A 12,242-nucleotide genomic window follows, 5' to 3' on the forward strand; every position below is an offset into this window, starting at 1 on the left:
CTACTATCCATTCTGCAAAAGGTGTTTAAACTCTAACTCCATCAACTAGTCTAGTTGGTTTGTAAACCCTTCTTGAACTAAGTTCCACATACGATAATAAAGTGACTGTAAAAATGTAGACATGCGTGTTTTCCAAAAATCAAAAAGTATATTGTCGAACAATGGAGGTCTAGTTATAGAGTAACCCTCGAGTGTATTTCGGTTTCCAAATGTAGCCATCTACGTTAATCAAAAAGTAATCTAAACTTATGATTATAAAACAAGCTCTGATACAACTTGTTGAAACTCGTTCACTATGAATTAGGTTGTTAAACCTAAGCTTATGTCCCACGGCTAACCAAGAGGAGGGTGAATTGGTAATTAAAAAATTTAACCCTCTTTTTAAATTAGGAAATGAAAATATAAACTTTAGTGAATTTTTCTAGAAAATTTTTTTCAACCACAGTTTTAAAAGTAAAAACACAAAAATAAAAAGCAGCAAAAAAAATAAAGACACCAGATTTATAGTGGTTCGGTCAAAACCAGACCTACATCTACTCTCCGGACGCACCCTCCGAGTATTGCACTAATACTACTAGTGACTCTCCTTTTGCACCCACAACAAGGTGGAGAAGTCTTTAAAAACACTCTTTCTACCACTACTCGGTACGGTAGAGAACAATCGTCTTTTTACACTATCCCCAGTGTTGGCAGAGAACCGTCGTACTTTTACACTATCCCCAATATTGGTAGAGAACCATCGTCCTTTTACACTCTCCTGTGTGGGCAGAGAACCCTTTGTCCTTTCACACTCTCCTAGTGTGGGCAGAGAACCCTTCATCCTTTCACACTGTACTAGTGTACGCAGAGAACCCTCGGCTGTTCACACTCTTCAAGTGTCGGCAGAGACCCGGATCTCCTTGACAGATCTTCTTCATAAGAAATTTAGAACAAAGAGAGAAAAGAGTGAATTTATCACAAACCAAGAGTAAAGACTCTTACCTTTGAGTACCAAGTGAAACCTTCATGCTCTAATGGCAAGAAATCTCCTTCAAACACTCTCTCACACTCTCTCCTTGACTCTTCTTTCAATTGTCAAGAAGATCAGTAGGAAAAAAGATTAAGTGGCAGTTTAGTTTGAACTATTTATAGGAAAGACACAAATAACCATCCAAACAACTACAAAATTTCAAGTCAATACGCATTGGATCGTCCCGTACGATCGTGGATCGTCCTAAATGATTTTACTTAAATGCTTTGGAAATGAACCTAATATATATGGGTCCAAAATGACTTCGTACACACACATCGTCCCATACAAACTAAGTTCGTCCGGTAAGAACGATTATTCCATAAGTCGGTTCTCAAAAACTACAGAACGTCACTAAAATTTCAAAGCCGGTTCACTTCATCTTGGGATGAATATGGGTTGGTCTAGACGAAATTTTTCAAGAGAGCAACTCATCCTGGCATAATTATAAATTTCGTTTGAACGAAAATTCTCTAGAGGAGATTTTGTCCCGAGATGAATACACTTCGTCTTAGACAAAAATACTCCAGAGAGCAACTCGTCCTGGAACGAATACACTTCTCTGAATGAAAATTTTTCAGAGAACATTTCATCCTGGGATGAATACACTTCCTCCTGGACGATCAGGACTTAGAAAAATTTTCTTCAATTCCTGTTCATTCCATTGCTCTTACGAGGAGATAACTGACCTGATCATCCCGTACGAACTATGTTCGTCCCGTACGATCAGTACAAAATTTTCAAGATCTCCTAAAGTGTGTGTGTATTCACTCAATTACAATCACTCCCTCTCAAACTTAATTTAAATAAAAATACAAGTTTTAAATACACAAAGTATCTCATGCTGAATTTGATTTGAAGTCTTCATAGTCTGGAGTTTGATTTTCCTGAAATGTTAGTACACACAAGAGCAAAAACAACTCTTCCAAAAAAAAGTGTTAGGAGATAACTACACATAAAATAATAATATTTGAAATCATCAAAACTATACAAGTTGCAAGAATGTAAAACATGCAAATAGCAACTTCTTAACAAAGTACAGACTAAAACCAAAGTTCACCACAAAGAAATCAAAGTATGAAAATTAATTACGGAAGTAGTAATAAAGAACATAGAAATTTATAGTGGTTCGATCAACTTGACCTACATCCACTCCCCGGAGCATCTTCTTCGAGTATTGCACTAAACAGTATCTCTCTTTTTTTTCCCCACAGAAAGGCGGAGAAACTTTTACAAACCTCCTTTCCACCGACCCCGGTGAGGCAGAGAACCCAACTCCTTCTGCTTCCTCTAGAAGCAGGAAGAGAACCCAACTCCTTTTGTCTCCTCTTGAAGCAGCTAGAGAATCTCGATTAGATGCTAAAGTAGATCTCTCTAGAGCCCCCAAGGAACTAGGGATGATGACTGGAGAAGATGATGATGAATCCTTGCTTGGAGCAACCTTTATGAAATCCCTCACAAACCCCACCTCACAAGATTCTCTCTCTCTCCCTTGCTCTCCCTTTCCTCTTGGCTCTCTTAGGTCAAAATAGCAGCTAAAGGTACTCTCATGGGTAGAACAAGAGGTCTTATATATAAGAGATTTGGAATAGTTCTTAATTACAATAAATCGACTTTATTGCTGAGGACGATCTAAATATTATCCTGTATGATTAGTACAAATTTAGCTCAATCAGCCAAGATGATTTCTGGTGATCATAAGGATTTTTTACATATCATCTAGACCAATAGGATATTATCCTGTTCGATTAATACAAGTCATTGAATATCATCCAGAACATTGCCTTGAATGAATGTCTGGATGATATAAAAATAATTTGATCATCCAGACTAATCTTACGATCGTCTCGGATGATTAGTTCAATTCAATACATATCATCCAAAGCATTTCTCTAAATAGAAGCAGGCTAATGTTTGATTATCTAGGAACAATTAAGGTTTGTGAACTGATCGTCCTTGCATAATTATATTGTATCATCCAGGATGATATCCTGGATGATTTCCAAAAATAAAAGATACCTAAGTAGATCTAGCGGTTGATTCTTTCAGATTTGAGCTTATCATTAAGGCCAATATGAATATCATCTAGGACGATACACTTAATGATGGTTTCCTTAACTAGTATGCCATAATTAGGGTTTATATTTTTAACTAATCATCCAGGCTGATTTTTGGATTATCCCGGATGATGTGAATAAAAATAAAAAACTCTAAAATAGTCAGAAAATTTACCTCAAGTGTGTCTGTGTAAGGTTACTTAGTATCAAGATCCATAATATTATAATGGACTCAAGAAAAGGTAAAAGATATAAATTCATACATTAAAAACTAACTCAGTCCTAATCTACCCAATCTTAAGCTGGTTCAACTTGTAGTTTGATTTTGTGGACCTGAAATGTTAGTAGGCAAGCCAGTCATAGAGAAATATAAGTGTTTGCTATTATTAAAATTATATTTCTTGAAATTAGATACGCAACAGTGTGTACTAACAAATCAAAGAGATTTATTGTCAATTATTATCCTGTCGAGCTTTGTCTCTCGTCGATTATGGTCCTCCCGACCTCTATCGTTCATGGACTACAGTTATTCCAACAACCATAGCAAATTCTGACCACCATGGCCTGTTGACTATAGTCCTTATGACCACTATCTCCAGACCAAGGCTTTTAAAACCGGACCGGACCGGCCGGTTCAACCGGTTGAACCGCGAACCGGCTGCCCGGCCGGTTTCAGTTCGCTTGAGAACCATTTTCGCGTCGGACTGGTCTCGGACCGTTCGAACTGCCGGTTCGACCGTTCAACCGGAAAATCGGCTCCGATTTCTCATAACCGTTTTCGCGTCAGCTTCTTGACCGACGGCGGCTGTGCAGCATCTTCGCCGGATTTGGTGGAGGTAGGGGCGGGGATGCAACATGGGGGCAAATATGAGTCATTAATTATCTATTAAATCAAAAAAATAATTTGTATTATATATAAAATATTTAGTATAGAAGTATAACTCAATACACACTGGGATAGAGCATACAACACAATACATAACTTACTTATTTTCAAAAGGTCTTATATATTAATATAAGCAAAATAATCTTTACCTCTTTCACGATGTGGACTAAAGTTTTTTTTTTCTTATGATTGGAATAAATCTTTGGCAGGGAAACATGGAGAGGGTTTAAAACATAGGGCGTGGACAAGGTTTTTTTTTTCTTAAAAGCTTAGGTCACTTTTTTTTTTCGGTTCTAAGTTGAATAATTCTTAATTAATTAGTATTTTAATAAACAAATTAATAGTTAGAAGATTATGTTAATGATATACTGAATTACGTTAAATTATTAAATATATTAAATTAGTAAATAAAATTACTATGAAATTAGTAGATTTAATTGTATTATTTTTAAAAAATCTTCTAATTGCTAGCCTATATAAGAGTGATTTTCTTTAGAAATATTAAATATTGCTGATATTTAATTTGCCTAACATTTACTATTATATAGTAAAAGTATTATTATTTTTTTTTATTTCAATTTGTTTATATTATATTAGGATAATGTGTCTTATTTATAATATTATTTAATAATATATAACATTATCTTTAGGTCAGTATCCACCATCGATCCGGTGAAAGTGTGCACCAACCCTAACTCCATTCCTTCTTCCACGTTTATTGCGATCCTTTTAAGCCTTGTCTAGGGAATATGATGCTTTCCGAAACTCGTCATCTACTAATCTATCTTTGGACTTACACATCTCTCGTTGACTTAATGAGTCATATTTGTCCGTACCTAATTAACTATAAAAACTACTGATAAGATGAAATTCTACTTTCCCATTCTCCCATATAATTGCAACTCCTATTGATGTATATTTGCTATCTATTCGACCAAGACCTTACACTCCTAAGGGCCTTAAATTTGTAATCAAATTTGAAATAGCACTAGTGGATTCTTCAAATAAGTAAGTTCTAGACCCTCGTGATTTCCTTTCCTTCTTTTACAAGGTTGGTTTTCACGTCTAAAATTATATTTGTTCCTCTGTATATAAACACTATACCAACTCTTTTATTTATTTGGTGTTTAGATCTTCTTCTCATAGTTAAGCAAGATGTCTAAAAACTAATACGTTCTCTACCGAGGACTCGAAATAGTTCGGTATGGGAGTACGGCAAATCAACCTGATATAACAATTTTTTCCTCAAAAATCTCCATTATAATGTTTAGAGATCAGTCATTGTTCCCCACTCTTCTAATGGCTTGCTTCAAATTGTCAAAATCAACAAAAAATTTTTAATATTAATAGAAGATAGAATATCACTATATTAGCACAGTAATATAACTTCTACAATAAAATAAATAATCATATAAAAACTCTTTGTATATGTAGCTAATTTTCTAGTAAATTTTAACAATACCCAAAATATTGTGGTATAATTAACCGTGAATTTGGACCAGATACATTGAACTGGTAGACGGATGAGGTTACACGGTTCGACCGGTTGAACTGAGTAAAGCGAGATGTATGTAATAAATAATATTTTAATACAAAAAATAAAATAATATAAGATTTTTTATGAAAAAATAAATTGAATTCACACTACTAAAAATCTTATGTATTGAAATATAATATATTTTACTTTGAACTTGACCATTTAATTAAAATAACTTATATGTCAATTATAAGTTTTAATATAAATTATTATTAATTTATGTTACATATTTAATGATCAATTACCACTTATAAATTTATTTAAATTCATATATATTTATAATTTTATAAAATTATTGAGATTAGATAGATTATATTATAAATAAATAAATTAATTTTTATAGTACATATGAATAAATTAAAATATTTATTTATTTATATTATTAATTAAAAAAGTATATTATATTCATAAAATTTTATTTTAAAATATATAGTGTGGGTTGTAAACTTAAGTATTAAAAAGTAAGAACTTTAACTTTTATAGTCCCACATCATTTGGGGAACTTTCTCTTGATAATGCTTTTACTTTATATTGACTTTTGAGTTAAAATGGAGTTATGCCTCATATAAAGTGATGAATCTTGGAAAAAGCTTAGTTATATATTTTTAATTTAAAACCAAGCATTTTAAATTAAAAATTAAATTAGAAATATTACTTAATAAATTATTCTTAATATTTTAAAATAATTTATTTAATTATTCAAATAATTGAAAGTTTAATTGGTTAGTTTAACAGAGTTGTGACTGGTTCAGCGATTTGCCTATTGAACCGACAATTTTTGCCTATATTGGTTTGATCCGATTTTAAAATATTGATAAATAACATATGTTATATGCATTATTAACTTCAAACCAACTTTGATTGATTAAATTGCCATTTGGTTGGATGAAAGAATAATACAAAGTGCATATTAATGATAATAGAGAGATGAAGAGTTTATCTTTTTAGTTTTATATGAAACCAAACCCATGCCTAATAAATAATAAGAAAATCTATAATAAATATGGAGTACTCCATCAAATGATCTATATTGATTCTCTTGATCATAGATTATTTCATTAATATTTATACACCTTAATGATGTCAAAATCAAGCGATCTTATGCTTGTTGGATTCATTTTATCGAGCTGCTTTATTTGACTATATTTAGATATAATGTGGCCTCCTAATTAATATTTTAAAGCTCCTAAATATGCTTAAAGCCATTGATTTATTCCCATTTGGTCTTGAATTGAATCGATTCAACTGTCATTGCGTAGGGAAAAAATGGTAGGTTGGTAGGGTTTAGGTTGAACTAAGAATTGACCCGAGTATAATTCATCTGACCCAATTAGTACTTCTTTGAATTCTTTTAGTTGTCACTTATGAGGAAAAACTAGAGAGGCATTTTAAAGATTGAATTTAAGCAGGTGACTGAACTCATCTACTAACAATACAAATGGACTATTTATAAAAAAAACACAGAAAATGAATTCTGGCGCTGCGACGCACAAGACACTTATGCCGCGGCACCTATAAAATGAACTAACGTCGCATCCCTAAAAAATTTCCTCTACCGTGACGCTTGCTCACATTAATACACCATTTAGCAAATTGACGCATCACTTTGCTGACATATGGTGGCTTGATTGATTACAATTTCAGCGCCATGACATTGCTAAAAGTTGAAAGCTGCAGCTTCCACTTCACACTCCCCTTGACTTGACGGCACTGAAATTTGGCAATGCGGTGTTGTGCAAATAGAGTTTGGGCTTGCAGCACTGGTTCCTCCGATGTTGTAGCATTGACAAATAGAGACTAGGCGCCACCATGTCCATATTTGGAGGCTTCGACAACATCAATAATGGTGCCATAGTAGTATTGTATCCGACACTACGACGATGTACCATATTTGAAAATTTTGTCAATTTCTTGCACAAACACAATTAAGAAAATATGTTTTCACTAACAAATTAATACATAAAATATAATATTATTGACCCGACAACCGCGCGCTCGCCCACTCGGTTTCCCTTACCCTCGCTTTTGCGTGGTCCTGCCAGGCCGCTCACACCTGCACCCTCACCAGTTTGGGTTGCAATCATGCATGCGGGCTTGGACTAGTAAAGCAAGGCAAGTGAACTATGCGTAGGGCGGTAATTTGAGTGAGCTTGGCGCGATGCGGGGCAAGTTGTGTGCTTGTGTTGCATGAGCTGCACGGGGTGTGTTATCAACGGGAAGGGGGTTAGGCACGAGTCAAATTAAGTTGATCCTGAGTTATTGGGTCGACCCAAACCTGACACGAATTATAAACAAGTCCAAAAATATGGCTCAAACCCAACTCATTTCTTTAATGGGTTGATTCGAATCCATATTTTTGGGTTAGGCTTGGGTCGAATATTCAAGTTGTGTAGCTAATTGACATTCATATCATTGGGTTTGTCTCATCGAGACATTGAATTTGACTATAAATTTACTAAAATAAAAATTTGGATGGGCACAAATTTAATTATGAAAGTTTCCAACAATAATATGCCTTGAAATTCACATCCAATTTAGATGATTTTTGGTGACACATCACAAAGTAAAGTGGATGGCTTGCGTCCATAATTATAGACGCGGTGATAATTAAAGAAAATTTATATTACATTTAAAAATGAATAAAATATCAAAATTGAACTGGAAAATGAATTTCAAATAACATAAATATTACTTTCAGACCAATTATCACTACTTTTATATCTGCTGCATTTAAAATATTATATATTCTTTTTTTACTTCAAAACAAACAGCCGCTAATTTAAATCCAATTAATCTAAAAAAAATTTAAGTTAAAAGCCAAACCCGATCTGAACTCTATTTATGATAATCCTATTGTCAAAACCTTTTAAAGAACCGTAATTCAAAATATAAAATAGACGTTGAAGGACGTTGTCAGTTCTATCTTGATATTACACAAGTAGAGAAATTGGCATAAAGAAGTTGGATCTCAGTCAAGAGTTCATAAAAGAAAATAGCATAACAAATTCCCTAATAACTGAAATATGAAAACTGTATGCCATCATAAGTTTCTCCAGGACAAAAACCATTAATTTTTGGAACAAAGAAGTAGCAGATCAACATCAATGAATAAGAACACTATGTGCCCATTTAACACAGAATGTTGACTTTCATACTCGCTACAGTTTGCTTCATTCCTCCCTTTCTGAGCTCTGTGACAGCCTTTCAGCACCAAAAGAACCAAAGAATAGGCATTGCAACCAAACCGTTCGACCTATTGCCCAAATAGAACAAAAACAGTAGCAAGTAAAATCAAAACCATGGAAACTCTGCCTTCACCCCCAATCCTCGAAGCACCGCCCGTCGGAATCATGTCCGGCAACGAGCACTCTTCTCCATTAAAGAATACCTTTGAAGGATATCCATCTCCAGAAGGCACATTAATCCCCGGAGTTTTCGATTTGGTGAACGAGATCACAGACTGCTGCTTGCCTGGCACTCTCGGGTCACTCGCTGGATTTGATCCATCCACTTCTCCCATCAAATAATTCAATCCCGGTAGCCCCTGCATGAAGATTGTATCCTTCCCTATCGCCGTCGCGTTGAACGAATACATAGCCTCAAATCCATCGTAAGCTTTGGGCATCTCGACGGCCATAAACCAGTTGGCCAAGCTCACATCATCCCAATTGAACAGAGTTACCCTCGCCGTCCACCCCTTCCCGTAGTCAGTATTGATATGCCAATTAACGCTCACGCCGCAGAAATCGCCGCAGGGCATGGGTTTAGGAACGGCCAAGTGTTTGATCTCAGCCCAAGCCAACGCCTTTGCGCTACGGTTATCGAAGGGAACGAGGAGGGCGTCGGGAGGGAGGAGAAGAGCGGGGGCCGTGGCATTACAAGTGCGAGATAAGCTTGAGGCCGGGCAGCCGCAGGCGCAGGTTTTGCAAGGGACGGCGGAGTCGTTATAATAAGCAGAGAAGGAGACGCAGCACTTGGGCTTGGAGTTTTTTGGCTGAGAAATGTTACAAATCACTTGCCATGATGCAATGGCCGAGGAGTTGGACTGGAGGCCGCTGGGGTCAGGGAATTTGCTAGGCGCGACGCGGATTGGTGCGCCGCAGGTGTAATCGGGGTTCAGTGTCACACCGGTGATATGCCAGTTTTGTGGAGGGTTCAAAATGGTGCGGTTGTCGTCCGGCGGCATTTTGTATACCTGGAGTTGAAAAGCAGAGGCAGACTGGGAGGCGTCCATAGATTTCGGAAGGATGGTGCCGTTCCGGCAGCAAGAGGGGATCTTGCCAAGATCATTGTCATTAGCCATTGAAGAGGGGAGATCTAATATTGTTGGTATCTTCTGACAATTTACGACCTTGGAGAAATCTAGATCTTTGTAAAACTCACCCTGCTTCCCGAAAATACAGTCGGAGGACGAAACTAAAGATGTGTAAGCGCCTCTGATGGAGTTTATGAACTCACCGCGCATCCACTCCCAGGAAAGCCGCCAGTTGTCGAGGCGGCCAAGGGGGCTTTCGTTTTCGATCGTGACGAGCGCGAGGTAGCTCGAAGGAAAGGCCTGGATGACGTCGTAAGTAATGGAGAGGTCGCCGGCGCGGCGAGGAAGGAAGTTTTCGTCAGCGAGAGTGGAGTTGTCGTTCAAGGTGGAGTTAGTGCTAGGATCAAGATTCTGCACACAACAAGTGGAGATGGATCTATTGGAACGGTCGATGGCTGCAGGAGGACAAGTCCAGGCAGGGTCGGACAGAGACAGAGTGGAAGGAAGGGGGATGGCTGGGTTAGAAACACCAAACTGGGTTCCGATGATGGAGACGGAGGTCTGGATCTGGGAGAGGTCTCCTGCTGTGGCGATGGGGGTTTTGAGATCGGGGTTGGGAAAGCCGGAGAACTCCACGGGAGTTTTGGGATCGGACTGGAAGGGGAGAGCGGAGCCGTCCGCAAGGACGGCGTTTGAGATGGAAACGAGGATCTCAAGGTGGGAGAAGCCGATGACGAGGGTCCAGGCTTTGAGAACGATGGTACCTGAGTTGAGCAGGGTGACGTTGGCGCCGAAAGAATAGGGTTGCTTGGTGGGTTCGGAAACGAAAGGATGGATCTTTTGCCGGTTCTCGAACAGGTAGTTGATGAAGATGCCGTTACAGGTCGTTAAGTTAGATGGTTGCGCCGCCGGCAAACTCTGTGAGGTAGATGGTCGGAGGAAGTTTGCTACGGAGATCAGTAAGAGGAGCAATAGCATTGGGTTGGCCATGAGAGAGAGAGAGAGGGTGGGATAACGGGGTATGAAGAAGTAAAAGCGCGTTTGAGAAGAAGAACAGCTGAGAGGAAGCTGGCAGGTAGAATTTGGATCGTTGAAGAGTGTTTTTTTCTCTTTTTGATTTTTGCAAGCAGAGAGTAGGTCTTTTGTCTAAAGGTTTGCTCTTCCTAGAGTTTGAATTTGACATTGGGGTTTTAAATTTTTTTATAATAGCTGTTATAAAATGATAAATTTCACAATAATGAAAAAATTTATTATCATGCTCATTTAAATTAATTTCAACACAACTCTTTTATTTTAATTATTTTTTTATAGTACATTTTCATATTTAATTTAAATAAAAATATATTTGTTGCATCATAGAGTATTCACGGCGATAAAGAAAAATAATGTTTAATGTCTTAGCGTTATACAAAGATCCAGCACACATATAGATAAAAAGAGAGTGTACGACATTCACTAGAGACAACAAGATTTTTACGTGAAAAATCCAAAAAAAACGGGAAAAACCACGAGGCCTAGCCCAGTTTAAATGAATCCACTAGTAGTTTGCAGAAAGGGGAAAAAAAAAAAAAAAAAAGGATTACAAATATGAGGGCCCTGTCCTTTGGGGGGGGGGGATGTCTTAGGTTGGTGTACATCTTATAAAGTATATTATATGATGTGAATAAAAAGAATCACTGTTGATGTATTTGTTTGGTTGGAAGGACTATCGTTGGTTGGCGACGTAAGTCGGAAGGATCGTAGTCAGCGAGCGACTGAGGTTGAAAGAACTGTTGTCTGACAATGGAGGTTAGAAGGATGGCGTTGTTGCGAATCTGTTTTCAGGGAATATAATTTTTATGATAGAAAACACTTCTGTTTTTCTACAACTGCCTTGCCTACTAACGTTTCAGATCAACAAGATCTAACTACAATTGAACCAGCTCAAAATTGGATACATTATGACTGTGTCAGTTTGTAATGTACTACATGTGTATTGTACCCTTTCTTGAGTCCTTTGTAACAATGTGGGTCATGATGCTAATTATCCTTGCACACACACTTGGGGGAAAATTTCTGACTGTTTTAGAATTTTCTATTTTCGATCACATCATCCGGGATGATCCAAAAATCGTCCTGGATGATCAATTAAAAATAGAAGCCCTAATTAGGGCATCCTGGTTAAGGCAGCCACAATTAAGAGAATCGTCATGTATGATATTAGTATCTGCCGGGACGATATACTCAAATAAGAAAAAAATTAACCGTTAGATCTATTTAGGAATTTGTTATTTTTGGACATCATCCAGGACGATGTAGTATAATTATGCCTAAATTAATCTGGTAAAAATGAAAAGCAATTAAGATTTGATTGCTCGATCATATCGTCCTGGACGATCAATTACAAACCTTAGTTATTCATGGATAATCAAACATCGACCTGATTCTATTCATGGTGATGCTGTAGATGATTTGTACTGAATTAAACTAATCGTCCTAGACGATCGTGAGATCGGCCT

The 12,242-nt window shown here is 36.9% G+C and overlaps 1 protein-coding gene across 1 annotated transcript; it reads right to left on the minus strand.

Annotated features, from left to right (window-relative positions):
* Window positions 1-8,506: 8,506 nt before the first annotated feature.
* On the minus strand, window positions 8,507-10,880 carry LOC110099387 (COBRA-like protein 7). Its single transcript, XM_028695330.1, has one exon. The coding sequence runs from the start codon at window positions 10,732-10,734 to the stop codon at window positions 8,743-8,745; it is 1,992 nt and encodes a 663-aa protein (XP_028551163.1). The 5' UTR covers window positions 10,735-10,880; the 3' UTR covers window positions 8,507-8,742.
* Between the last annotated feature and the right edge of the window lie 1,362 nt (window positions 10,881-12,242).

This window comes from Dendrobium catenatum, unplaced genomic scaffold, assembly GCF_001605985.2.
Source record: "Dendrobium catenatum unplaced genomic scaffold, ASM160598v2 fragScaff_scaffold_621, whole genome shotgun sequence".
NCBI lineage: Eukaryota > Viridiplantae > Streptophyta > Magnoliopsida > Asparagales > Orchidaceae > Dendrobium > Dendrobium catenatum.

Coding starts and splice junctions, on each gene's coding strand:
- LOC110099387 (XM_028695330.1), bottom strand. CDS start 10,734: ATGGCCAACCCAATGCTATTGCTCCTCTTACTGATCTCCGTAGCAAAC.